The sequence below is a fragment of the Pan troglodytes genome, chromosome 15, assembly GCF_028858775.2.
Source record: "Pan troglodytes isolate AG18354 chromosome 15, NHGRI_mPanTro3-v2.0_pri, whole genome shotgun sequence".
NCBI classification, from domain to species: domain Eukaryota; kingdom Metazoa; phylum Chordata; class Mammalia; order Primates; family Hominidae; genus Pan; species Pan troglodytes.
In genome coordinates this window covers 92,275,111-92,303,063 of record NC_072413.2, presented here as the reverse complement: position 1 = coordinate 92,303,063, position 27,953 = coordinate 92,275,111, and the positions used below count along the sequence as shown (strand labels likewise).

At 39.5% G+C, this 27,953-nt stretch overlaps 2 protein-coding genes across 9 annotated transcripts in view; one reads left to right on the top strand and one right to left on the bottom strand.

Annotated features, from left to right (window-relative positions):
- Positions 1-661: 661 nt before the first annotated feature.
- SERPINA10 (serpin family A member 10) lies at positions 662-10,633 on the top strand. Of its 2 annotated transcripts, XM_054666268.2 has the most exons (6): positions 673-772; positions 1,162-1,352; positions 3,321-4,088; positions 5,405-5,678; positions 7,700-7,850; positions 9,790-10,633. In XM_054666268.2, the coding sequence occupies exons 2-6, from the start codon at positions 1,283-1,285 to the stop codon at positions 9,979-9,981; spliced, it is 1,455 nt and encodes a 484-aa protein (XP_054522243.2). In that variant the 5' UTR covers positions 673-772; positions 1,162-1,282; the 3' UTR covers positions 9,982-10,633. The 2 variants fall into 2 exon arrangements, with proteins under 2 accessions (XP_003314543.5, XP_054522243.2); XM_003314495.7 differs by lacking the exon at positions 1,162-1,352 and having other exon boundaries at positions 662-772.
- Positions 10,634-14,280: 3,647 nt separating this feature from the next.
- Positions 14,281-27,953, bottom strand: part of PPP4R4 (protein phosphatase 4 regulatory subunit 4) — a 105,279-nt gene continuing 91,606 nt past the window's right edge. For 5 of the 7 annotated variants that reach the window (XM_063793105.1, XM_016926666.4, XM_016926670.4 and 2 more), the window contains 3 exons: positions 26,921-26,991; positions 18,410-18,557; positions 14,281-15,311 (listed from right to left, as the gene is read on the bottom strand). In XM_063793105.1, the coding sequence (XP_063649175.1) occupies positions 15,287-15,311; positions 18,410-18,557; positions 26,921-26,991 (244 nt within the window). In that variant the 3' untranslated portion in view covers positions 14,281-15,286. The remainder of the gene's footprint in view (positions 15,312-18,409; positions 18,558-26,920; positions 26,992-27,953) is intronic. The other 2 variants (XR_010151018.1, XM_016926671.4) reach the window with 1 other exon arrangement.

Here is a 27,953-nt window from a genome sequence, read left to right as displayed (position 1 = left end):
CATTACAGCATTATTTTTTTTTTAATTTTGTGGGTAGGTTATATTAGCTATACATTTCACTTCAATGGTAGTAGTAAGGGGCACATAACAAAATATTTACTTATATATATTTAAAAAGAGAGTCTGAGAAGTCTGAAAAGTTTTGCCGTAAACGGTCTCCACCAGCCTCAACTCTGAGTACCCGAGGATTCAGTCTCAAGTCCAGCAACATTGTGAAGCAGGAAATTTACCTTGAAAGGAGCTATGTACTCTAAGTAGTGATTTACCTGTCTGCCTCCCCCACTGGACTGACCAGTTCCTTGGGGGCTGAGAGAACAGGTCCTGAACATTTCTGCTGTGCCCCCCAACCCACATCCTCATAGTGTCCAGTACCAGGCTGGGGACTCAGGAAGCATCCATGGGATCCCCCAGTGCCTTCTTTCTCGAGGTGTTCAGCACCTAGAACAGCTCAAGACAAATCCCCCACACCCCACCCAGACAGAGCTGAATCTTACTGGGGCGAAGCCTTGAGTTGCAAGGCAGAAGCTCTCGTGATGGGATTTGGGTCATATTCTGGGTTATAGGAGGAGCTGGGGAGTATGGGAAGCCTCCCACTTGGTCTTTGGTTTTCCAGAAACTCCACCATCACAAGCAGGATGTTAATCAGTAACCGTCCCACAGGGGATCATACTTTGGAATAGCAAATATTTGCTGAAGGTTCTGGGCTGCAAAGCTGAAGCTTTGGTTTCTGCTCTGAATGAAGGACTTTTCCAGGACCCAAGGCCACACACTGGTAAGAGGCAGTGGGTTACAGGAGAGCTTCAATGAGTCTCATCAGGGAGGGACCGGGAAGGATGGTATCATCCCTGGGTGGGCTCCCATGTGAGGGCTGTGTGGCTGAGCAGTGCAAAGACCTCCATCCTACACTCCACAGGGACTGTATATACAGATTGGGAGCTGGAGTGGGGTAAGAGGCGAATTATAGACACAAGCGGCTCCTCTGCAGGAAGGAGGCCAAGGGAAAGAGGCTTGAAAGGCTTGGTATTTCACCCACCACAACTCACAGCCGGAGTAAGCAGGGCTCCCCTTCCCAGGGCTGAGGGGAGGCGGGGATGTGTGCTCTCCCAGGGCTGAGAAGTGGCAGGTGAGCTGGTGATTCCTTATGGCCTGGGTTCTGTCTAGGAAGGTGTGTCCTCACCATGCTGGATGGTGTCCTAGTCCAGGAGCGCCCCCTGAACTCCCGGCCTAGACTCCAAAGGGTTGGGTAGATGAGCAAAGACTTTACAAAGACCTTAGGCGATATATGTCCAGGAGTGCCCAGGAATTACTGGGCTACCACTGCAGACTGCAGGACAAGCTCCAAGAACAGGAAGGTAAGACTCAGCATTTGGAGGTGGTGACATCTGGTTGGCGTGCTGGGCTAATTTCCTGACCATTGTACAGGGAGAAGTAACCTTGAATTCAGGAGTATTCTGTGTGGTCTTAACGTAGAAAGTAGCACTAAATGATGCCACGTAATCGTTTTAGCTCAGGCTCCTCTAACAAAACACCACAGGCTGGGTGGCTCCAACAGCCATTGATTTTTCACAGTTTTGGAGGCTGAAAGTCCGAGTCAGGGTGCCAGCGTGGCCGGATTCTGGTAGGGCTGTCTTCTTGGCTTGCAGATGGCCACCTTCGCACCGTGTCCTCCCATGGAGAGGAGGTGCGGAGGGGGACTCTGCTCTCTTCTTATGACAGCACTAGTGCTATCACAGGGGCCTTGCCCTCACGACCTCATCTAAACCTAATGACCTCCCAAGCGCCCCAACTCTATTGCCATCACAATGGTGGTTCGGGCTTCAACTTATGAATTCTCAGGGGACACATTCAGTCCATAACAATAAAAGCGTGAAACTGGGCTGCATTTACACTGAAAGAGCTATTTACCCAATGTTTACAATACTTGGGTGACCTGTTGAATGCGGGCTTGCCATTTAGAATCAAAAAGAGCTTCCTCAACAGTGTCCTTTGGGAAACACAGTGGAAGTATTTCACTGCTTCTACAGGGTAGAGGGTAGTGCCGTTCAGACTGCAGAGTGAGGCCCTGAATTCCGGGGTGCCATTCAGCTCGAGCAAGGGGCAACATACTGGGCCCTGGCGTTGGAGGCGGTTTTGTCCCAGGCATAGATAAGGACTCAGCCCCTGCATCAGGGAGAAGAGGCCTGGCAGCACCGCCTGTCAACACATTTTGCTGCAGGTGACCTTGGTCAAGAATAAGGGTCTCTGCTGATGGGAACTATTGTGAGGCCGGCAGCATTCACCCTGCGCTCACTGGGCTGGGTGGCCTACCCCACCCAGACCCTCCCAGGGCAGTGGGCCCAGAGTGAGGATGAGGGAGGGCAGGTGTCCCAGGGGTTCTGCCCAGCCAGCCTCTGGGATCAGGCCTGCAGTGTGGCTGAACACCAGAACTGAGTTTGGACACAGCCAGGTGGCCCAGCCCAGTCCCAAGCCATGTATTTGGATGGAAAACATGGAAGTGTTCAGGAGCCAGGCTCTGTGTCCAAGGATGTGGAGGGAGCCTAAAAGGCGACAGAGAAGGGGACAGCTAACGGTGAAGAAGTGTAGCTCCCACGCTGTGCAGCCTAGGACAGTGAGAACCGGCATGCAGCCCAGGTGGCTGTGAGGGCTCTATGAAGCCACAGTGGAGGGAGCCCAGAAGTGGGTTGTATGAATTGCGGGGCCTCCTGCTACCCGGGAGCTGCAGCTATAGGAAGGAAGGAAGGAAGACCTCCAAGGAACTGCGTAGCAGAGGTGCAGTGCAAAGAGAATTTTGATCAAAAATCCAGGAAAGCTCCAATACTTTCCCCCTTCCTTGCCTAATGGGCATGCAGGCACTCCAATCCCCAGCCAAATAGGGCACAGGGCAAGGCCGGCCACCCATCTGGATGGGCAGCCTGACGACCAGATGGTCAGGGCAGTGAATGAAGCAGATCAAGGAAAGGTGTGTGAGGACCCCTGATTCCAACTGCTCGGACCCCCACCTTCTGTGCTGCCTCCTGCTCCCAGAGTGGACTCTCTTGCCCTGGCCCTCAGGGAGGAGACGGGATGAATGAAAAAGGGGTCAGGACTGAGAGCTGCCTGCCGGCCTGGCAGGGAATGGGAACTGGAGGAGGTTTTGCTCTGTGAAATAATGTCCCCTCTTTGGGTGAGCAAATGTCACCCACACTTGCTCTAGGTCTCCCTGGGGCAGGGCTAACCTACTTGAGCCACAGGAAGGAGACAGGGTCCCTGAAGAAGCTTTTACTATCCACAAAGACATTTTAGGAGGCATTAAAACCATCTCTATCCTCTCCTCTCCACAGGAAGTCTTGCAGCTGAAGGGAGGCACTCCTTGGCCTCCGCAGCCGATCACATGAAGGTGGTGCCAAGTCTCCTGCTCTCTGTCCTCCTGGCACAGGTGTGGCTGGTACCCGGCTTGGCCCCCAGTCCTCAGTCGCCAGAGACCCCGGCCCCTCAGAACCAGACCAGCAGGGTAGTGCAGGCTCCCAGGGAGGAAGAGGAAGATGAGCAGGAGGCCAGCGAGGAGAAGGCCAGTGAGGAAGAGAAAGCCTGGCTGATGGCCAGCAGGCAGCAGCTTGCCAAGGAGACTTCAAACTTCGGATTCAGCCTGCTGCGAAAGATCTCCATGAGGCACGATGGCAACATGGTCTTCTCTCCATTTGGCATGTCCTTGGCCATGACAGGCTTGATGCTGGGGGCCTCAGGGCCAACCGAAACCCAGATCAAGAGAGGGCTCCACCTGCAGGCCCTGAAGCCCACCAAGCCCGGGCTCCTGCCTTCCCTCTTTAAGGGACTCAGAGAGACCCTCTCCCACAACCTGGAACTGGGCCTCACACAGGGGAGTTTTGCCTTCATCCACAAGGATTTTGATGTCATAGAGACTTTCTTCAATTTATCCAAGAGGTATTTTGATACAGAGTGCGTGCCCATGAATTTTCGCAATGCCTCACAGGCCAAAAGGCTCATGAATCATTACATTAACAAAGAGACTGGGGGGAAAATTCCCAAACTGTTTGATGAGATTGATCCTGAAACCAAATTAATTCTTGTGGATTACATCTTGTTCAAAGGTACTTTGACAATGTTCTGCTCTCCCAAGGCCACAGGGCCCTACGATTGTCTCTCCCTTTCCTTTCGTTAGGCCAGCATATGGTTAACGCTACATGATTTTCTATGAATGTGTTTTCACGTTTCAAAAACAGATTGATACACATATTGAACAGTGCCAGACACTGTCATTTGAGGCCCTTCCCTGGTATCCTATGTGCTTGCAGTCCTTATAATTTTCAGAGCACTCTACACAGCTCCCCTCTGACACTTAGAAGCATAGGGTCTTTCCAAAAAAAGGGGGGCTGGGGGATTATCTGGGGGATTTAGGATTGCATCATTGCTCCTTCATTTTTACTTTTTGACCAACTCTCTGCCCTTAGATTCTTATTATAGAAAATAGGGACACTCCACCTACTACAGTGTTAGAGGCTAAATGAGACAATGAATGTAAAGTGCCCAGATGGGCTTGGCACATAGCAGACACTGAGTATCTACTGTTTACTTGTTCTTCCAAACTGCCAATCAGCAGGTAGAGCCGGAGTTGTCTCCTTTCTAAAGATGAAACCAGCTCAGAGACGTTAGCTTGATCAAGGTCACACAATAAGTGGCAGAGGCAAAACCCAAACAAGGGCCTCCTGACCCCCTGATCCTAGGTTCTGTCCAGCCCTGCCTCCCTAATGGGGCACTGGACGTGGGTTGGATGCCACTTTCGCAGAGCTGGCACCAGACTTACAAAGCCCCGGCAGGGGAAGCCACTTTACAACCAGCCAGGCCACACCCCCAGGACAGACATTTATGTAGAGAGTAATGTACCTGCCTGCTAGTAGCCTCTGCATTGTGGGGCCTTCTCTCAGAACCACACTAAACAGTGGGTGGGTGAGAAGTGTCACTCCTGCCACCTTGGACTCTGCACGTGCTTGTGCCTGGTGTGAATGAGACAAAGTGGCAGTCAGAGGTGCCAGGCAAAGGCTTTTCTCTAAGCTGGAGCCAACTATGAGGGAACGACTGTGAATTCCGTTCAGGTCCAGGACAATGAGGGGAGCCAGGGATTGTTAGGAAACATTTCCCTGCTTTCGTGTGCGATTCCCAATAGGGCCTGCGAGTGGAGCTGCATTTTGCTAGCTGGGCTAGAGGACGGGGAAAATTTTGGGGAAATTTATTTTGCCTGCCTGAGCTGTGGAAAAGCCAACCCAATTAGGGAACGCCTTTCCTAGTTGGAACGAGAAGACGAGAAGTGAGAGAAGTGAGATAGAAGGCTCCCTCTCTATTATTTGAGCAAGAACAATGCTTTTCAAAGAGGGAATTTCTGCAATGAGTTCTTCTCTTACTTGTTCAGGGAAATGGCTGACCCCATTTGACCCTGTCTTCACCGAAGTCGACACTTTCCACCTGGACAAGTACAAGACCATTAAGGTGCCCATGATGTACGGTGCAGGCAAGTTTGCCTCCACCTTTGACAAGAATTTTCGTTGTCATGTCCTCAAACTGCCCTACCAAGGAAATGCCACCATGCTGGTCGTCCTCATGGAGAAAATGGGTGACCACCTCGCCCTTGAAGACTACCTGACCACAGACTTGGTGGAGACATGGCTCAGAAACATGAAAACCAGGTACAACTCTTGCCCACACCCTATACAAACTCTACCTTTCTGTACTGGCAAACACTCACACAATTTCATTGAATGCACCGTGATTTAATGTCTCCTCCAGTGAGCTATAAGCTTCCTGAGGGCAGGGCAGCATTTGTCTTTTTTTCCACTCTATCCCCAGCATCTGTCACAGAGTGCCTGGCTGATTCATTCATTGAGTCCATCAGTACTTTACGTTCTGCGACTGTGATAAATATATGATGCCAGGGATCCATCAGCAAACAAAACAGGCAAAATTAGTCTGCCCTCATGCAGCTTACATTCTATTGAAGGAAGACAAAGAGTAAATTAAAAATAGGTAATAATGCAGGGAAGGGGACAAGAAGCATCATCAGGATGCAGATGGAGGTTAGACAAGGCCTCTCCAAGAAGGTAACAGTAAGCAAACATCTGAAGATGAAGGATAAACCATGTGGATATATTCGGGGAGAGAAGTGTTATGTTACAGGCAGAAGTGTACAAGTTCTGGGATGGGAGTGTACCTGGTGGGTTTGAAGAACATCAAGGAGGCAAGTGTGGCTTCAGCAATTGGAGGTAAGATCAGAGAGGAAACAGGGGCCCAGTCCCCAGAAAAGACTTGGGCTTTCCTGAGAGAGGCAGGAAGCCACTGGATGGTTCTGAGTAGAGAAGCAACCTGATTTGATTTCTGTCTTTAAAGGATCACATAAGCTCCTGTGTTGAGAAAAGACACTAGGGGGTAAGGATGGAAGCAAGGGAGAGTGGTTAGAAGGTTACTAGCAATCCAGGTAGAGATGCTGCTACCTGGACTGCAGTGGTGGTAGTGGAAGTGGTGAGAAGTGGCTGGATTCTGGATCTATTAGGAAGTGCAGGATCTGCTAATCGATTGGATGTGGGTGAGAGAGGTGTCAAAGGTGATCACAATGTTTTTGGCCTTAGCAACTGGAAAGACGGATTTGCCATTTACTGAAAGGGGGAGGAACAGGTCTGGGGTAAGTGCAGAAGTTCAGTCTTAAACACTTGGAACAGAAATATCTATTAGACATCCAAGTTGAGATGTCAAGACGACAGGTGGATCTGGAGTCTAGGGTGAGGTCCAGGCCGGAGATATAAATTCGGTCATCAACATAGAACTAGAATCTAGACACATGACAGGGTAGGGGTCTGTAAATATAGAGGAGAGGGAAAGAAAGCACAGAGTGGGCACTGAAATATCTGCCCAATAAATTAATCCACCTATTGGAGTACAAGGAAAATGGCTGCAATACGAATTCCATGGCTATGGCTTCTGAATCCTGTGACTCAGATTTTGGCAGACAAGTGCAGCTAAAGGTCCCCAGGGTTAGTTTTATCTTCATTATTCTTCTTTCATTTTTCTTCATATCTTTAGCACCTAACAATGAACCCCAAACATCATAAGCCCTCAAGAAATGTTTGCTGAATAACTTTTTAAATTAATCTTCAAGACATGTCATGTCCTCAATTATTTTTAAATAAATAAAAAAATTTTATTTTGAGCCACAGAACTCATCTTTTCAAGCAACACATTTTCAAAGGAGGACTCCAGTATACAAAATAGATGGTATCAGAGCTTCTCTGGCTAAAGATGGGTAGGGGTTGAAAGTTTTCTTTGCTCCCCTCCCCATCCATCCCCAGACTCCTCGGGTCTGCAGAATCCAGGAGCTGAAAACAGCCATCATCCAGGAGGCTGCAGGACTGCTGAAAGCAGCTGTTAACTCAGGTTGTTTTTAAAATATAGGGAAATGAACACATAAGTACTTTGCTAAAGAAAACGTGAGTCACTGGCTGAGGAATAAAACTCATTCACTGAAGCTGAAGTACTATTTGATAAGCTAGAAATATTTTCCCTGAGTAGACCACTGTAAAAGAATGGCATGAACTACATAGTCAACTGAAAGACTCATTAATGGAAATAATCTTAAAGAACAAAAATTGTGACCTTTTTGGTGTCCATAGACTAGGGCTTTGTCTACATTTCACCATCATCTGTTCTTGTACCACAGAAACATGGAAGTTTTCTTTCCGAAGTTCAAGCTAGATCAGAAGTATGAGATGCATGAGCTGCTTAGGCAGATGGGAATCAGAAGAATCTTCTCACCCTTTGCTGACCTTAGTGAACTCTCAGCTACTGGAAGAAATCTCCAAGTATCCAGGGTAAGTCAGGATCTTTCATCAGAGCCCAACCTCAGCATGAAATGTCACCAAAACAAATGTTTTAACAAACCATTTAACTTTGATAAAATACCTAATTGTAGTGGAAAATTAGATTTAAGTCCCAAATACTTGAAATAGCACCCAGGTTGGATGTTTTAAGAATTTCAAGCAACTTCATTAAAATAGCTTTTCAACTAATTTATTTTAAGCAGACCTCTCCCCCTCTGCTTAAAGTGCTCAGGGAGAAATTTGACCCTGAAATAGAACTGGTTTACAGAGGCATCATCATTTATGTTGAATACAACTTGAATAGTTCATGAAATTACACCACCTTTACAATGAAACAAACCCCTAGACATCATCTAGCCCAACTTCTCCCTCCTTGTGGAAATCCCCTCCATAGCCCTACGAAATAGCCCTCCAACTTCTCTCTCTTCCTCTTCATGCTTCCAGTGACATCAAACTCACCATTTCTTTGAAGAGCTGCCCAATCCACAAATAGCTAAAATTGTTATATGTGTATATATATATATGTGTGTGTGTATATATATGTATATATGTATATGTGTATAAATGTATATGTGTATATATGTGTATGTGTGTGTGTGTATATATATACACACACATATATATATATATATGGAGAGAGACATACATATATATATGGAGAGAGAGAGAGAGAGTCCTGTAACTTCTGATTCATACTTTTTGGTCCTAGTTCTATCTCTAAAACTACTAAGAACAAGTTTAGTCACCATCCACATAGAATCCCTTCAGTTACTCAGTGTTTCTCAGTGGAAGGGTTCTTGGTTTTGAGGGGAACTGCTTGTTGTCCAGAGCAGTTGTGCATGTTGCAGGGAACTGGTTAGCATTGCTGGCCCATGTTCACTAATGCCAGTAGGAAACTCCAGTCATCACTATAAAAATGCTCCCACAGATTTCCAAATGGCAGCTACATCTCTCTACATTCTTCCTTAGCTGTGTGGTTTAATATTTTCTTATACAATTGCAATTTTCAATTCCAAGAGAGACTAAAAATGGCATCCACTTAAGTAGGACACAGTAGGGTAACCATGGCCTGGAATCAGGTCTTACAACCTCAAGAGAGGTAAGACAATTAAATAAAACAATCCTTCAGACCAGCACCTGAAAGTGTTTCTGCTATGAACACATGAAAAACTGAAATGCGCTGCTGCTTTATGAAGGGTCATCATGAAATTTAAACTGTAAATGATTAAATATTCTCCCTCTTTTTGCTCTGGGGAGTTAATTTTCCCCTAGGAAATCAGGGAATTTCCTGGAGTGAAAATCAGTGTAATTACATGTTATGTTTTCATTATCTCTTATAACACAGTAATTATATAGGTATGTCACTCATATCACATCTTGTTTCTGTAAAAAAGCGCCTCCCAAACATAGCAAGCAGCCACAATATAGGCAGCCAGAATTCAGGAAGGCTCCAGGGACCCCTGGGCTTGGCCCAGAAAATGCCTCAGAGTAGTACCAGGTGCTGGGAAGCTGCTACAGAAGACTAGCCATTCCCTGCCTCCACCTTGCCCGCCAAAAGGAAAGTCAGAGGACTCAAGGGATCCAGGCAGCTTGAAAACCTTTTAGGAGCACCAGCTCAGCTCAAGAATTAGTAGCATAAATTACATGCTCAATAAAGATTTGATGCATGAGTGCATCCTGAGTCCACGCCCGGAATGTGTTTCACTATTCCACAATACTTCACATTGGGTTCCTGAGGTCTCCTGGTATTGTTTGAGACTCCTGTGGCAGTCCCTGGTGCAACCCCAGACCACTCCTCTTAACGTAGATGGGCCTGCTCCACTAAATCCCAGGAGCATGACCCCATGGGTAGGACCACTGTGAAGAATTTCAAGGGGCTCATTTAATTCCTCCTTTGCACTGCCACACAAATGGTTATTTCCTTTTCCAGGTTTTACAAAGAACAGTGATTGAAGTTGATGAAAGGGGCACTGAGGCAGTGGCAGGAATCTTGTCAGAAATTACTGCTTATTCCATGCCTCCTGTCATCAAAGTGGACCGGCCATTTCATTTCATGATCTATGAAGAAACCTCTGGAATGCTTCTGTTTCTGGGCAGGGTGGTGAATCCGACTCTCCTATAATTCAGGACATGCATAAGCACTTCGTGCTGTAGTAGATGCTGAATCTGAGGTATCAAACACACACAGGATACCAGCAATGGATGGCAGGGGAGAGTGTTCCTTTTGTTCTTAACTAGTTTAGGGTGTTCTCAAATAAATACAGTAGTCCCCACTTATCTGAGGGGGATACATTCAAAGACCCCCAGCAGATGCCTGAAACGGTGGACAGTGCTGAACCTTATATATATTTTTTCCTACACATACATACCTATGATAAAGTTTAATTTATAAACTAGGCACAGTAAGAGATTAACAACAATAACAACATTAAGTAAAATGAGTTACTTGAACGCAAGCACTGCAATACCATAACAGTCAAACTGATTATAGAGAAGGCTACTAAGTGACTCATGGGCGAGGAGCATAGACAGTGTGGAGACATTGGGCAAGGGGAGAATTCACATCCTGGGTGGGACAGAGCAGGACGATGCAAGATTCCATCCCACTACTCAGAATGGCATGCTGCTTAAAACTTTTAGATTGTTTATTTCTGGAATTTTTCATTTAATGTTTTTGGACCATGGTTGACCATGGTTAACTGAGACTGCAGAAAGCAAAACCATGGATAAGGGAGGACTACTATAAAAGCATTAAATTGATACATATTTTTAAAGATGTTTGTGCAATCTGTCTGGTATTTTAAGCTTGTTTCTAAGAACCTTAGTTACTTGGCTAAAGACTAACTGGGTAGAATATCTTTTCTCTGTTGCTCACATATTTGGATTTTTAAAAAGTTGTAGATGAGAACACTATGTCAAGATAAAGCCTTTGGGAGGAACACATGTACACATTCTCCTTGAGTCATGTGCTTCTCTCTCTTTCCTTCTCTCTGGTGCAAAATAAGTGTTTTATTTTAATCTATTACGGAGTCATTTCTTGCTGACTGACATCAGAAGAAAATAGCTCTAACCAGTCCTGATCACAGCATCTGCTTCCATGGTGCATCAAATCGCTTGGCAGAGGCATTGGCTGAATCACAGATCATCTAGTTCAATACCTTCATTTTACAAAGGAAAGAAAGAGGGACCCAGAAACAGGTCCACATGCTTACTTTCATGGGCCCTAGGCACGTTTAACCTTGTAGACTCCTCCTTCCTTCATGAAGATATACATGTTCTATGGCTGCATTGGTAGAAAGATGAATATATTCGTCTTTCAAAGTTGCATATCTAGCTTCAAAGTTATATGTCTAGCATATGGCAATAAGCAAAACACCTTCATGGGCCCTTACAGTACTGTCAGCCTTGGGCACTGTGTCTTCTGCATCTAGTGGATAAGTCATACCTTATATACCAGTGGGAACAAAATACTTGTCCAAGGTCTTCCAGTGTGGCAATGGCAGAGTCAGAAGCCTACCTTTCCTGAGTCTAGTCCCCAAGCCCTTTTTACTCTTCCTTCCATCTAAAACATCTGATGGGGACCAGGTAAACAGCATGCACTACAGCTACCCACGGGGGTTAAACAGAATATAAGCATGAACTTTGTCCCAGGGTGAAAAGGAAAATCGTAAATATCCCTGATCTTCCTTAGGCAGTCATTTTTTGTCACAGAAACAGAAAAGACTATATTCAGAGAATCCTGAATAGAGCTGATTTACAGTGTGAACTATGTTAACTAAATGCCTAATTGGATTTCTGTCTGCTATCTAATGTTTAAAAAAACCTAAAATTCATTTATTGATTAGTTGTTTAATATAATTCAGAGTAATGTGAATAGGTGATAATATTAATATGCAGTCTAAATACTGACTTTTCATCATTCCATAACCTGGACTGATGAAAAGTCAGTATTTAGACTGCATATTAATAAAATAAAATTCATTCCTGTATTCATTCCAAGAGTACTAATTGACACTTATGAAGGGACAGGCAATTCTAGGCCCTAGAGGGCCAAAGACAGAGGACTAACTCTAACTGACATTCTTAAGTCACCTTGTTTGTGTTCAATTAGTCAGATTTGTTTGTGGAAAAATAGTAGAAAGAGGAATAAAGTAGCATCCAGTCAAATTTCCCACTTTTAAGAGATGAAATCTGGAAAAATAAGTCTGTGAGAGCACAATACTCACTGAAATCAATACGGCCAAACCCAGTAATAAAAAGGTACATTATTATTGAAGGATTCATATAGCATGCAGATAAAAAACTCCTGCCTTCTTCCCACCACATACACTGCAAAGCAACAACAGTATAATAATTGTATTTAATATACTACTCTTTAAGGTAGAAAATGGACCTATTCTATATTTTAAATATACTTTTTAATGTTCCCCCATATTTGCTTTAAGAAGTTCCTAAGACACTCAGTTTCAGATTTCCCAAGTACACAGGCATGACAGAAAAACGCAGACCAATAAAAAATGTAACTTACCTTACACAAATACATACACACAAATTCAGGGTTTCCAACCGAGCGGGGGAAATCTTAACATTGTACAAGTCTTCACTATATATGTGTCGAGTTTTTGGTTTTGTTTTTGTTTTGAGACGGAGTCTTGCTCTGTCACCCAGGCTGGACTGCAGTGGTGCAATCTCAGCTCACTGCAACCTCCACCTCCCGGGTTCATGCCATTCTCCTGCCTCAGCCTCCCGAGTAGCTGGGACTACAGGCGCCTGCCACCACGACCGGCTAATTTTTTGTATTTTAAGTAGAGATGGGGTTTCACTGTGTTAGTCAGGATGGTCTTGATCTCCTGACCTTGTGATCTGCCCGCCTCGGCCTCCCAAAGTGCTGGGATTACAGGCATGAGCCACCACGCCCGGCCAAGTGTCGAGTCTTAAAAATTGTTCCTACACAGACACACTCAACCACACATTCTCACATAGATATGCTGTAACAACTGAGAACAGGTTACTGACTTAATCTAATTCATTCTATCTTCATTGTAAAACTTCCACTCCAGCTGAAGAGCCTGTTTCATTTCAATTCAAAGATTTCTCATATATCCACTAATTGTATGGCAAAACTGACTCATCTCCAGACTAAGATATTCAAGCTCAGGAAGTCAAATAATAGAAATGATTTTTTAAATGTGTATGAGGTTATAAAGAAAAATTTTATGTGCTCCTTATTTAACCTCTATTAAGTAAAATCCTTTTATAGACCTATCTCCATTTCTGCAGTAAAAGTGAGCTCTACAGTTAGCTTGTAAGGCTAACTAGTGAAATTCCTGGACTTGTTCTTAAAAATGCAAGTTTTAGTAATTAACAAAATGATGATGAAGATGTCCCTTTTCCCTACAACTACAGATGGAGGGAGATTTTTCTTTGCCATACAACTAGCTTAAAGGATTAATTTGATAAGTTGTTAAACTGAGAACTTTCACAAAAGTATCCATCTTGTTTTTGATATAAATGGAGATACATGTAGTTATTCATAACTGTCAGTAATTTGCTGTTTATCCTGTTTCTATATATCTGTCCTTGAGAGTATAATTTTAATAAATATTTCAAAGATTTTAGGAAATGTCATGTTCTGTTAAAAAACTTCCAAAAGTAATTTTGATGAACAGTTTTGATAACTTAGTACTAACTAGGACTAAGACTGCAATTGACTGCTCTACATTCCTGAACTTTTATAAGCAGTAGTTGTTTCTCTCTGTCAAATCAGTTTCCCCTTTTCCCATTTGCATCATGGGAAAGTGAAACTTTATAATTCTGCTAAATTTATTATAACAAATAAATTGAAATTCTCCATTTTATTAAATTAATAGAATGTTATGAATCAAAGCACCAAAAAAACTGATGCAATTTTGATGTCTCGTTCTGTACCATATTCTCCAGATCTTAATATATTCAGTTCCACATTATTGGTGCTAGTAGGAGACATAATGAAAACAGTTAAATGAAATCCACAGCGAGTATACTGATTAACCAGTACTGTCAAATTTCTCATACCTATTGAATTTTAACTACTGATGAAATGAGCAGTAACAATTCCATTTACCTGATTGTCCTTTGGCAAAGGATATTATTAAGAATCACTAAAAATAGCCACAAAGAAGCCATATGGAAGGAAGAAGGAAAACAAATGGCATGAAAAGGTCTCTCACTGAGTAACTATGCTCTTATAGTTGACGCTGGTATATTTCTTTTATTCACTACCTAAAAATGAACTATCTTACTCTTTAATTATAGAATAAAAACTGCAGGAAAGTATTTAAGACTTTTTTTACAAACACAGGTATCTCATTAACCTACGTTTTATTTTGAGTAAATTCATTATTCATTATTTCACATTATAAAAAGTAACCACACACACATATGCATTCACAAATTAGATCATCTTTATCATACATCGATATATTTTAAAAAACAAATATCTTCTAATATCAATATAGTTATATGCTGATTGCATTTTGAAATAGAGAAGCTGACAATAGCTTCACACGGTATATCTCAAGAACTGACAGTTTAAAATTAAGAACTGTATATATTCCACAGGCAAATTTTGATGGAAATATTAGCATTAGTACAAATAAATGCTGTTGACATAGCTTAAGCATGATAGCTTGGAATAACAGCTGATTCAGACTAGATTCATCATTTTAAATTAAAGACAAGTACAATCTAAAATGTAAACAAAGTATTTATAAAATAAATTCTCTAGGAAATAAAGAAAATCATCAATCTATTATTTTTAAGGTATTTATAGCTCAAAGTTACCAGAAATCTTTGTGGAATTTTCATTGCCAAATTTAAATTTGGGAATGTCCGGGTACAGCATATTGTCACCACAATCCGGAGGGCTGCCAAAATCGCAGATGGCTATTTGCATCCTTTCAGTGTGACTTTTCAAGTGGGCTTGGAGAGTCATGAGAAAATGCAGTATCTTTCTTACCTTCCAAGTCCCCCTCCAAGTGCTTATCAAGCTAGGACAATTCAGCTGATGTAGACTTTCATACGATTTTTAAATGCTAACACTCTAGAACAATTAAATAGCTGGTTTCCTGCACAAATAAATGCAGACTTGTCTCTTTTGCAGCAGTGGTTAAAGCACATTCCTAGAGATGTTTTTCATTATACTTCACTATAACATTGGAATTGTAACCACATTATTACTCAAGAAATATATATTATACCTCCTAGGGAATCTAATTTGAAATATGAAAAGTTTAACATCAGCTGTCATTATGTCCTCTTTCTGCTCATTAACAACAAAAAAAACCCCAAAATTTAAAAACAAAGCCCCAGCCACTGCTTTAGCTTTTGTGTACCAATCACATTATCTCCTGCTGCCTTTGTTTTGCCTCCTTCATCAAGCAGTTGATTTAAGGATTGGATTTTCTGGATTTTCTTTGGGAAGAAAGAAATGAAGGAAGAGAGGGAGGGTGGGGAAGGAGGGAGTGAGAAAGGGAGAAAAAGAAAAAAATATGAAAAATGTTATTCATATAATGTGTACAAAGTAAATTAAAAATATATAGATACTCTACTTTGAATAATTCTAATACATGAGAAGTCTGATTAAGGGAAAAAATGAATCACACATTAAAGATTACTTGGAATGATCTTTAATTACCAAAAATTCTGTGTATATACAACATAGCATTCAATTTAATTCATATTTTTCCTACATTTTTAATTTTATATAACCATAATGGAAGTTACATAGGCATAAATATATGAACTGCCTTAAAAGACAAGATATAATAACATACCTATGCTTCCTTTAAGACACTAATATTCCTAAATACCAAGTGTGTCATCTCAATGACACTGAAAAGCTGGGGAATGTATTGCATAGAATTTGAGAAGCAAAAATTAAGATAAATTATACTTTCCAAAATCACCTCACAGGCTTATTTTAAATGAAAAGAACATATTTTCACTTGGATATGGCCTGTTTTGAATTGTGGATACTATTTCACAGAAGAAAGACCAATGTGGATATCATCACCCATCCAGCCATGTGGCAGTGTGCACTCAAGAGAGATCCATATAAGTGCCACATCAGATGGAAATATAGTTACAAACTTGTATACCCAGTCACAAGTTAAAAAAGCAACTGTGGATATCAACGTTCCTCCTTTAGAATCAGAAAAGACTAAATAAACCTGATGTGATTTGTTATCAAAATGTTTCTAGATTCACTTTTTAATCAATTATACATATATATAAATTATATAAATAACTATATATTATGTATGTTGAACAAGAAAAAATTCAGTCTATGAAAAGGAAAAGCATGCTCAACAGTGAAACAACAGATAAAGAGAGTAATCTGAAAGAAAGGAGAACCAGCATAAATATACTGGGTTTCAATGGTCTTTACTGTAAAAAATGCCTATGGCATTTAGAAAAATATAGCAAGTGGGCAAGAGATTACTTTTGATGTTACTAAATATGCTCTTCAACAGAAGAATTTCAGGGCAATCTTTTCAGAGGAAGAGGGTTTAGGGTGATAAAGAGGATTTCAGGATGCCAGAGCTAGAAGGCACCTTAGAGGAGGAGGAACCATGAGACAGCCCTGTCATGTGACAGACACGCACAGCGAGGGCCAGTGGGCTGAGTTGAACTTTGCACAACCACTTAGCTGCTGCTGGGAACGAGGCACACAAAGCTCTCTATACACCATTACCATGTCCTGCCTCTGTTTTCATGACTTTTTTTTTGAGACGGAGTTTCACTCTTGTTGCCCAGGCTGGAGTGCAGTGGTGCAATCTCAGCTCACTGCAACCTCCGCCTCCCAGGTTGAAGCGATTCTCCTGCCTCAGCCTCTTGAGTAGCTGGGATTACAGGCGCACGCCACCACAGCTAGCTAATTTTTGTAATTTTTTAGTAGAGACAGGGTTTCACCATGTTGGCCAGGCTGGTCTCAAACTCCTGACCTCAGATGATCCACCTGCCTCGGCCTCCCAAATTGCTTGGATTACAGGCGTGAGCCACTGCACCTGGCACTTTCATGACTTTTAAGTGGAACTTCCATCGTATAATCATGGGAGCAATAATTGTATAGCTAAAGAGCATTCTCTGTAAATAAAAATATACTCTGCATTGACACTAACCTGTAATATCAATGTTCTGTTTTTTCTATTACTATTACATTTTTGTAATAGTACATTGGTCCTCTTTCCTTGAGCTCTAGTCAATAAATTTATTTCTAAACTTATTTCTAAATTTTGAATGAAGTTGGGCATATACTCAACGACCAATTACAATTTGGAATACATATAGTTTGGATGTTTGTCCCTGCCCAAATCTCATGTTGAATTGTAATCTGCAATGCTGGAGATGAGGCCTGGTGGGAGGTGTTTGGATCATGGGGGCTGATCCCTCACGGCTTGGTGTTTTCTTTGTGATAGTGAGTTCTCGCAAGATCTGATCATTTAAAAGTGTGTGGGACCTCCCCCAACCCCACTTTCTCTCTCCTGCTCCTGTTTTTACCATGTGATGTGCCTGCTCCTGCTTCACCATCTACCAGGATAATAAGCCTCCTGAAGCTTCCCCAGAAGCAGATGCCACTATGCTTCCTGTAAAGTCTGCAGAACTATGAGCCATAATTACTTTGCTTCATAAATTACCCAGGCCCAGGTATTTCTTTATAGCAATGCAAAACAGCCTAAATCAGATCCTAAAAGGGACTCCAGCACAGTTTTTGCAAAAGAATGCATTTAAGAAACTTTATTCAAAAATGCCCAGGCATTCACTAAAATACATTTAAAAGAAAATCTAAATCTTGTTAAAAGTCTGTTCCAACCAGAAGATTCAGGTGTCCTATATGAAATGGCTAACTTGTAACTATGGTTTGGGTATCCTGGCTGAATCATTTATACCCTGATATAGTCTCTTATCATGGTGATTTTTATGGTACCCCTCTCTTAAATATTTAAGGTAAAAGAAAGACTTCAACAAATCAAACAAGATACAAACAGCACATTGAAAGGAATCATGGGGGAAAAGGAGAAAGGAGGCCCTTTATAACCTCAGCTTCAAGACACAAGTACAGTCTGTAAATCTCTTCAGTTGATTGGACTCACAATTCTGGGTTCCATGCTGCCACTTATTTCTTAAGTGACATCAGCTGTACCAATCTTTCTGCACACTGGGTGACTAAATACCATATCCTTAAGCTAGGTGTTTAAAGGGATGCCTTCCTAGAGATAAATTCCCTAAATGTAAACATTTCATAGAAAAAAAATAGATTTCAGACATTAGTGGGAGCCATTTAAATGTTTCCTGTTGATTCCCTAAGGTTATAATGCCTTTGCCATATATAAGTTATTCTATATAAACTAACATAACAGAGTCACATGTGACAATAATACCCTTTAATTTATAACATTTTCTCATCACAGACATTTTCTATTCTTTGGAAAGTACTTAAGTGGGAAGGAAAGTGTGTTGAGCAAAAGAGTAGGATAATACACTCAGTCTGACATCACTTGATTACTTACAATGTAGCCTTCCGTGGTTGTGTATCTTTACTTCCACTGCTCTTGGGGTCAACTGAGTTACCTGTCCCACGGGAAGTACTCGGTAAGGGAGTATTAGGAGAAAAGGAAGATGGAACGCTACTGGCATTACGAGTCCGGAATGAATCATCTGAAAGCAATACATATAAAGTCAGACATATCAAATATACTAACAAAGAGGGTAACCAAAGAGAAGAAAAGGTTAATGATAGCTAACTTTTTCACCTTTTAAATCAATTTTATGAGGGTATAATTTACATACAACAAACTGCAAAAAGTTAAGGTTTTGACATATGTACACCCCCATGAAGTCATCACCACAATCAAGATGTGAACATGTCTATCACTATGAAACAGTCCCTCATAACCCATCACAATCCTCCTCCTCCCTCTCCAAACCACTCCTGTCAACTATAAATTAGTTTGTATTGTCTAGAATTTTATATAAATGAAAACATACAGTATATACTCTTTTTTGTCTGGCTTCTTTCACTCAGCGTAATTTTGAAAATCATTCATGTTTTATGTATCAATACTTCCTTCCTTTCTATTTCTGACCGGTATTGTGTGAATCTGTCAAAATTTGTTTACCCATGATATCTGTTGATAGACATTTCTATTTTTTTCCAGTTTTTATATATTACAAATAAAGCTGCTATGAACACTCACGTACAAGTCTGTGTGTGGACATATGTTTTAGTTTCTTCTCAGTAAATGCCAAGGAGTGGAACTGCTGGGTCATACACTAAATATATATTTAACTTCAAAAGAAACTGCCAAATTGATGTCCAGAATTTCTTTTCTTTCCTGACATTTCTGCCAGGAACATGTGAGTATTCTGGAGAGTTACTCCACATCCTCACACACACTTGATATTGTGAGTCTTTCTAGTTTTAGACATTCTAGCAAGTGTGAAGTGATATCTCCTTGGGTGTTTTTTTTATTGCTTTTAAATTTCCATTTCCCTAATGATTAGGACGTTAAGCATCTTTTCATGCACTTACTTGTGTATCTTTTGTGAAGTTCATGTTCAAACCTTTTTCCCATTTTAAAATTGGTTGCCTAATTTTTATAAAGACATCTTTGTATATATTCTGGATACAAATTCTTTGTCTGGTACATATGCTATGAATATTTCCTCCAAATCTATGCCTTGCCTTTTATTTTTTTAATGCTCTATTTCAAAGCCCAGATGCTTTAATTTTGATTAAGTCCAGTGTGCTGATATTTTTGTTTTATGGTCAAGATAAACCTTTGTGTAATCCAAAATCACAAAGACTTTCTTCTGTATTTTCTTTAGAAAATATAGACACTTTTATGCTTAGGTTTATAATACATTTTGAGTATAGTATAATTTTGTGTACAGTGATAAGACTTGAGATTCACAGGAATGGAAAGTCAGATACTGCCTGTTTTCACTTATAAGTGGGAGCTAAATAATGTGTACATGTGGTCATAGAATGTAGAATACTTGTCACTGGAGACTAGGAAGGGTGGGAGTGTCAGAGGGGATGATGGATGAGAAATTACTTAATGGTAAAATGTACACTATTAGGTTACACTAAATGCCCAGACTTAACCACTATGTAATATATCCATGTAATAAAACTGAACTTGTATGCCTTAAATTTATATAAATTTAACAAATAATTAAGGTTCAGGGTTTGTTTTTGTTTTTGTTTCTTTAATATGGATATCCAATGGTTCCAGCACTACTTTTTAAGTAGACTCTATTTTTTAGAACAGTTTTAAGTTTACAGCACAATTGAGTGGAAGGTACAGAGATCTCCCATATCTTCCCATTCATATACAGCCTCCCAACTTCAATGTCTCCCACCAGTGGTACATTTGTTGCATTGATGAACCCACATTGACATGTCATTATCGCCCAAAGTCCACAGTTCACATTAGGATTCACTCTTAATGGCGTACATGCTATGGATTTGGACAATATATAAATGACATGTTTCCATCGTTTTGGTATCATACAGAGTGTTTTCACTGCCTTAAAAATTATCTGTGCTCCATCTATTCATTTCTCCTTCCCCCGAACCCCTGACAACTACTTATCATTTTACTGTCTCCATAGTTTCATCTTTTCCAGAATGTCATATAGTTGGAATGTTTCAATTTGCTTCTTTCACTTAGTAGTATGTATTTAAGGTTTCTTCATGTCTTTTCATGGCCTGATAGCTCATTTCATTTTAGCACTGCATAATATTCCACTGTCTGGATGTATCACAGTTTGTTTATTCATCTACCTACTGAAGAACAACTTGTTTGTTTCCAAATTTTGGCAATTATGAATAAAGCTGATATAAACATTCATGCTCAGATTTTCGTGTGGATGTAAGTTTTCAACTCCTGTGGATAAATACCAAGGAGCACAACTGCTAGATCATATGGTAAGAATGTCTGGTTTTGTAAGAAACTACCAAACTGATGTTCCATAGTGGCTGTACCATTTTGTATTCCCACCAGCAATGAATGAGTTCCCGTTGCTTCACATCCTCACCAGCATTTGCTGTCAGCGTTTTGGATTTAGACCATTCTAATAGGTGTGTCATGGGGCTTCATTGTTTTAATTTGCATAAACCTGATGACATATGAGGAACATCTCTGCATATGCTTGTTTTCCATCTATATATCTTCTTCAGTGAGGTATTTGTTCAAGTCTTTGCCCATTTTTTAATCAGGCTGTTAGTTTTCCTACTGTTAAGTTTTACAAGTTTTTTGTATATTTTGGATAAAAGTCCTTTATCAGATTATGTGTTTTGCAAACATTTTCTCCCAGTCAGTGGCTTGCCTTCTCATTCTCTTGACAGTATTTTTCAAATAGTAGTTTTAATTTTAATGAATTTCAGCTTATTCTTTATTTCATAGATTGCGCCTTTGACATGGTATCTAAAATGTCATTACCGTAAGCAGGGTCATCTAGATTTTCTCCTATGTTAACTTCTAGGAATTTTATAGTTTTGCATTTTACATTTAGAACAGCGATTCATTTTTGAATACATTTTTGTGAAGGGTGTAAAAGATCTAATTTTTTTTTTCATGTGGGTGTCCTATTGTCCCAGCTGCATTTGTTTGAAAAGACTATCTTTTCTCCATTGTATTGGCTTTGCTCCTTTGTTAATGATCATGTGACTACACTTACGTGGGTCTATTTCTGGGCTTCCTATTCTGTTCCTTCAATCTGTTTGACTATTCTTTTGCCAATACCACACTGTCTTGATCGCTGTAGCTTTATACTAAGCCCTGAAGTCAGGTGGTGTCAATCTTCTAGCTTTGTTCTTCTTCATTATTATGTTGGCTATTCTGGGACTTTTCTTCTCTAGGTAAACTTTGGAACAGTTTGTTGATATCCACCAAATAACTTGTTGGGATTTTGACTGAGACTGCATTTAGTTTATAGATCAAGTTGGGAAGAACTGACGTCTTGACAATATTGAGTATTTCTAGCAATGAACATGAGACATCTCCTTCTTTATTAGTTCTTTGATTTCTCCTATCAGAATTTTGTAGTTTTCCTTATATAGATCTTGTACATATTTTGTTAGAATTATGCCTGAGTATTTCATTTTTCTGAGTGCTGATAGTAAATGGTATTTTGCTTTTAATTTTAAATTCCTACTTGTTCACTGCTGGAATATAGGACATACTCAACTTTGCACATTAACCTTACATTGACCTTCATATATTAACCTTATATTCTGCAACCTTGCCATAATCACTTCTTAGTTCCAGGAATGTTTTTGCCAATTCTTGTGGATTTTCTACATAGATGATCATGTTATCTGTGATCAAAGACAATTTGAGTTCTTCCTTCCAAAATCAGTATATCTTTTCTTTCCTTTTCTAGAACTTCCAGTATGATGGTAAAAAGGAATGGTGAGAGGAATACATCATTGTCTTGTTCCTGATCTTAGAGGGAATGCTTCTAGTTCCTCACTACTGTGATGTTATCTGTAGGTTTTTTGTAGATGTTCCCTATCAAGTTGAGGAAGTTCTCTATTCCTAGCTTACTGATGGTTTTTATCATGAATAGGTGTTGGGTTTTGTCAAATGTCTTTTCCTCATGTATTACCATGATCATGTGATTTTTCTTCCTTGGCCTGTTAGTGTGATGTATTACATTAAGCGTTCTTCAAATGGTGAATTAGTCTTCTATAACTGGTATAAATCCTACTCAGTTTTGGTGTATAATTCTTTTTATATATTGTTGGATTTGATTTGCTAATTTTTTTGATAATTTTCACATTTGTGATCTTGAGAGATGTTGGTATGTATTATTCTTTTCTTGGAATGACTTTGGTAGTTGGGTAATGCTGACCTCACAGAATGAGTTAGGGTGTATTCCCGTTGCTTCTATCTTGTGAAAGAGATTGTAGATAATTGGTATAATTTATTCCTCAAATATTTGGTAGAATTTATCAGCGAACCCATCTGGGCTAGATGCTTTCTGTTTTGGAAGATTATTAATTACCAATTCAATTTCTTTAATAGATATGAGCCTATTCAGATTGTCTATTTCTTCTTCTGTGAGTTTTGAATTGAGTCTTTTGTTGTTGTTGTTGCTGTTGTTGTTGTTGTTTTTTGTTTTTTGAGATGGAGTCTCACTCTGTCTCCCAGGCTGAAGTGCACTGGCATGATCTTGGCTCACTGCAACCTCCTCCTCCCAGGTTCCAGCGATTCTCCTGTCTCAGCCTCCCGAGTAGCTGGGACTATAGGTGCACGCCACCACACCCAGCTGATTTTTGTATTTTTAGTTGACAGGGTTTTGCCATGTTAGTCAGGCAGGTCTTGAACTCCTGACCTCAGGTGATCCACCCATCTCTGCCTCCCAAATTGCTGGGATTACAGGCATGAGCCACTGCGCCTGGATGAATTGTGTCTTTCCAGGAATTGGTCCATCCAGCACCATTTTTAAAAATATTATTCTATCACCATTGATTTATCTTTGAAGCCTTTGTTAAAATCTACTGACTATATATGACAACATAGAACACAATGTCTTGATTACCAGAATTTTATAGTAATTGTTGAAATCAAACTTATATTTAAGTTCTCCAGCTTTTTCTTTTTCAAAACTATTTTGGCTACACTGGGGTCCTTTTGCATTTCAATACAGATTTTTAGAATCAGCTTATAAATTTCTGCAAAAAGACTACTAGAATTTTAATTAGGATTTCACTGAATCTCTGGATCAATTTAGAAAAAAACTGACATTGGAACAATATTAAGTTTTTCAATCCATAAACATGTTATATCTCTCCATTTATTTAGGTCTTTAGCTTCTTTCAGCAATATTTTAAAGTTTTTTATGTATCTCTAGCATATTTTGTTAAATTTGTCCCTGAGCCCTTAGTGTTTTTGAAGATACTGTAAATGTTATTTTTTTAAATAAACTGTCTTTTTCAGAACAGTTTTGATTTACAGAAAAATTGAGATGACAGAACAAATAATTCTCATATATCCCCCTCATCCAATTTCTTCTATTAACAGCTTACATAAGTATGCTATATTTATTATATTTAATGAACCAATACTGATACATTATTAACGAAAATCCATAGTAGTTATTATTTTATCTAATAGCAACTTTTTCTGTCTCAGGATCCCATCCAGGATACTATATCACATTTACTTGTTAGTTCTCCTTAGGCTCTCCTTGGCTGTGACAGTTTCTCAGACTTTCCTGAACAGTTTTGAGTAGTACAACTGAAGACAGGCATAAGTCCCCACACAATGAACAGTGGATTCGTGTTAAGTAAAAAGTATCCAATCTGGCATTCCAAGCTCTGACTCTGACCTTTCCTTACAGTTTTGTTTGTTTGTTTGTTTGTTTTTGTTTTTGTTTTTGTTTTCTGGAGATAGATTCTCGCTCTCTCGCCCGGCTCACTGCAAGCTCTGCCTCCCGGGTTCACACCATTTTCCTGCCTCAGCCTCCTGAGTAGCTGGGACTACAGGCGCCTGACACCACGCCCGACTAAATTTTTTTTTTGTATTTTTAGTAGAGACAGTGTTTCACTGTGTTAGCCAGGATTATACGGATCTCCTGACCTCATGATCTGCCCACCTCGGCCTCCCAAGGTGCTGGGATTGCAGGCGTGAGCCACAGCGCCCGGCCTCCTTACAGTTTTATCTAACACTACTCCATTATACTCACTCCACACTCCAGCCAAACTAGTCAGCTGCTGCTCCCTGAAAACACCAACAATCATCTTTTGTTTATGACTGGTACTGTGAATGGAATGTTATTCTATACACATCTCTGCCTGTCAAAATCCTAGCATACCTTAAGGTTCATCTCAAATGACATAATCATCTTGAAGCCTGTTTTGAGTCTGACAAATAAGATCTCTTCTCTATGCAAACATCTGACACATTTGTTAAAAGATGTTCTGCTTCCATTTTCTCTTTATAGATGTATTACATAGTAAATATTTTCAGTTTCTATTTTAAGTAATGAATAACAATAATAAGCACCTTTTTCTAACCAAGAACTCTAGGAGATATTTCATTCAACCTACAGTTCTCCCTCAACTAAAAATAATATTGAGACATTAAAATAGAATATTTTTCAAATATTTTAATAAAATATTTACTCTCATGATATAGTTTGGCTCTGTGTCGCTACCCAAATCTCACCTTGAACTGTAATAACCCCCATGTGTTGTGGGAGGGACCCGGTGGGAGGTAACTGAATCATGGGGGCGAATTTTTCCCATGCTGTTCTCGTGATAGTGAATAAGTCTCACGAGATCTGGTGGTTTTATAAAAGGGCAGTTCCCCTACATACACCCTCTTGCTTGCTGCCATGTAAGACACGTCTTGCTTTCCCTTTGCCTTCTGCCATGATTGTGAGGCCTCCCCAGCCGTGTGGAACTGTGAGTCAATTAAACCTCTTCCTTTATAAATTACCCAGTCTTGGGTATGTCTTTTTTAACAGCATGAGAACAGACAAATACACCTCATAAAATACATAACTTAAGACTTTGGATGTAAGTTTTAGAATCTGTGGACCATATCTACTCTCTTGGTTCTTAAGGTCACTTAAAAACTAGCAAAGTTAAAACTAAATAAATTAATGCACTTAATTAAAACTTTTAAAAACCACTTCTGAATCAATATTCTTAATGATTTAGACAAAGAAATTTCTTGACAAAAAATGTTACAAAATCATGAATAAACATGCTCATTACAGCTAAGTGAAGAAGTACCAAGAGATAGGTGAGATCCATCCAAGTCTGAAGAACTCCTTATGAACATCTATAATCATCTGCACCATTAGCTCGAAGCTAATTCAAACCGGTTTTGTACACTAAAATTTTTAAAGGCACTCTATATTTTAAATAAAGTTCTTAAACTCTGAATGTTCCTTAGTACCTCCTAAAGAATTCACAGCTTTACTGAGCTGAAAGTAATCAATGGTTTTATTATTTATAGTCCAAGATATGGGGAAAATTTTAGTTAATCAACTTTCTGTTATCAAATTATTTCTTGTGATAATCACCATCTACCTTGCAGAAAACCACTCTATATACTGTACGTGAATGTCGATGCTTTAATGCTAGAAGGATTTTCTCTTCCAGCAAATGAACCAGTTTACAGAAGAGCCAATGAGTATATACATTCCTCCTAAGAATTAAAAAGAAAAAGAAAAAGAAGACAGAATACTCAAAATGTAACCTAAAAAGAAAATGTAACTAATCTCTTAAAAATTTCAGATCTTTGAGCAGATTCACTACTATTTACACCTAAAAAAATTACCATAGATCAACAGTAAAATTTTCAACCAGTATCTCCAAAGCATAAAGTTAAAAACACACATTTAGCCACTAGTAATTTTAACAATATAGTCTACATTATTTATAGTATAATTCTATGCTCTATTATATAAACCAGAGGCCAGCAAATTACACTCTGTGGGTCAATCCACTGCCTGTTTTTGTAGATAAAGTTTTATTGGAACACCGCCATATCTATTCATTATGTACTGTCTATAGCTGCTTTTACTCAGTAACAGCAGAGTTCAATTTGGCCAACAAAACCTGTATATTTACCTTCTGGCCCTTCAGGGAAATGTGCTGACCCCTGCCACAAACTTCCAAATACATAATATTGTAAATGTCTAGCTGTTCATCTAGATTTACAGTGAAGTCCTGCTGTTTTTAACTTCCTTAAAAATTATTGCAAAACCTTTTTGTCTGTGCCTCAGTAAACCTTCCCAGTATGGCAAAACATACCCTATCACTTTTGTTCTTTTTCTATTTTAAAAGTACTAAACTCTTGAGTCTTGACACAGTGAAGACAAAATAGTTTAGTCAAATATTTTCTCAATTGCTAGACAAAAGTTTAATTTCTTAGGGATCTGATAAAGATATAGATTTAAGAAAACACTATATCTAGTACTAAAGAAATAGGTCATTTAAGGAAAATAATATTTTGTTAAATTTAGCAACTTTTTGAAGAACTTAGATTGCTACTTACCAGTTAGTGAAAGCACAGAAGTCTTTCCTAACCCTGAGACAGAAGTTGTATATCCTGTTGTAGAACTTTTACTAGAAAACAACATGATTTAGTTTAAAATACAAAAACACACTTCTTACAATCTCAGTCATCTAACACTTGTGCTGCTTTAATCTTCTTTTTAATGCTTTCCTCTACTTATGAAACGTTTGTTGCTTTTATTTCTCTTTTTTTTAGATTCATGCCTCACAACGCTTCGTCTATAACTTGAAAGCATTTCCTTAAACTTTTGCTTCATCAGAATTACAGTTTTTCTTTTGAGGTTCAAGCAAGGCAGCTAAGATGGGTAAAATTTTCTTGGAAATAAAACTTATCTTTAGTTATAATCTCTTTTTTCTATCTTGAGATCACTCTATTGGCCAGGTACTCTTGATGGATCTACTGATAATGCCCAAAAACACAGCTGAAATTCTGTAAGAAGCTATCTTTAATAAAAGAAAAATACTTTTTCCTGAAACATATAATTTATCTTGATAGACAAAGGAATAGTTTTAAAGATATTTGTTTTCTTAAAATTATTTTGCTTGTCAATTGACATACAGCAGTTTGTATAGCACATGCAAAAAATCGTGGTAATTTAATTTATATTGATTCTATCCTAATCTTAACTGCCTGTAATTTTGTCTCCTGGGCTAAAGGGGAAACCAGACATTCATCTATTGTCAGGCTAACTCTGCTGTGATCACTTTATCATATGAACATGCCAATGGCTTCTTTATAGACAGAAACAATATTAGTAGCAAAGGGATGTCTATATACATTTAGATAATGGAACATACTCATATGTATTAAAAGTTAAGTGGCATATTGATATACTACTATCTCCCTCATGAAATAATATATGGATTCTATGATATTATTAAATAGTATCATGTCAGTATTCTTCCTAGAATGCCAGAATACCTATTTTTGTGAAAATTGTTGGAGGTCTCTTATTTTTAAATATAACAATCCCTACAGAAGAAAACTCACAAAATATTGGCCTATAAAAAAA

What these genes read in the sequence shown, in the direction of transcription:
- SERPINA10 (XM_054666268.2), top strand. Translation starts at nt 1,283, where the DNA reads ATGTCCAGGAGTGCCCAGGAATTACTGGGCTACCACTGCAGACTGCAG. An exon ending in CAAGCTCCAAGAACAGGAAG is followed by an intron (nt 1,353 to 3,320) that starts GTAAGACTCAGC and finishes TCCTCTCCACAG; the next exon opens with GAAGTCTTGCAGCTGAAGGG. An exon ending in CTCAGAAACATGAAAACCAG is followed by an intron (nt 5,679 to 7,699) that starts GTACAACTCTTG and finishes CTTGTACCACAG; the next exon opens with AAACATGGAAGTTTTCTTTC.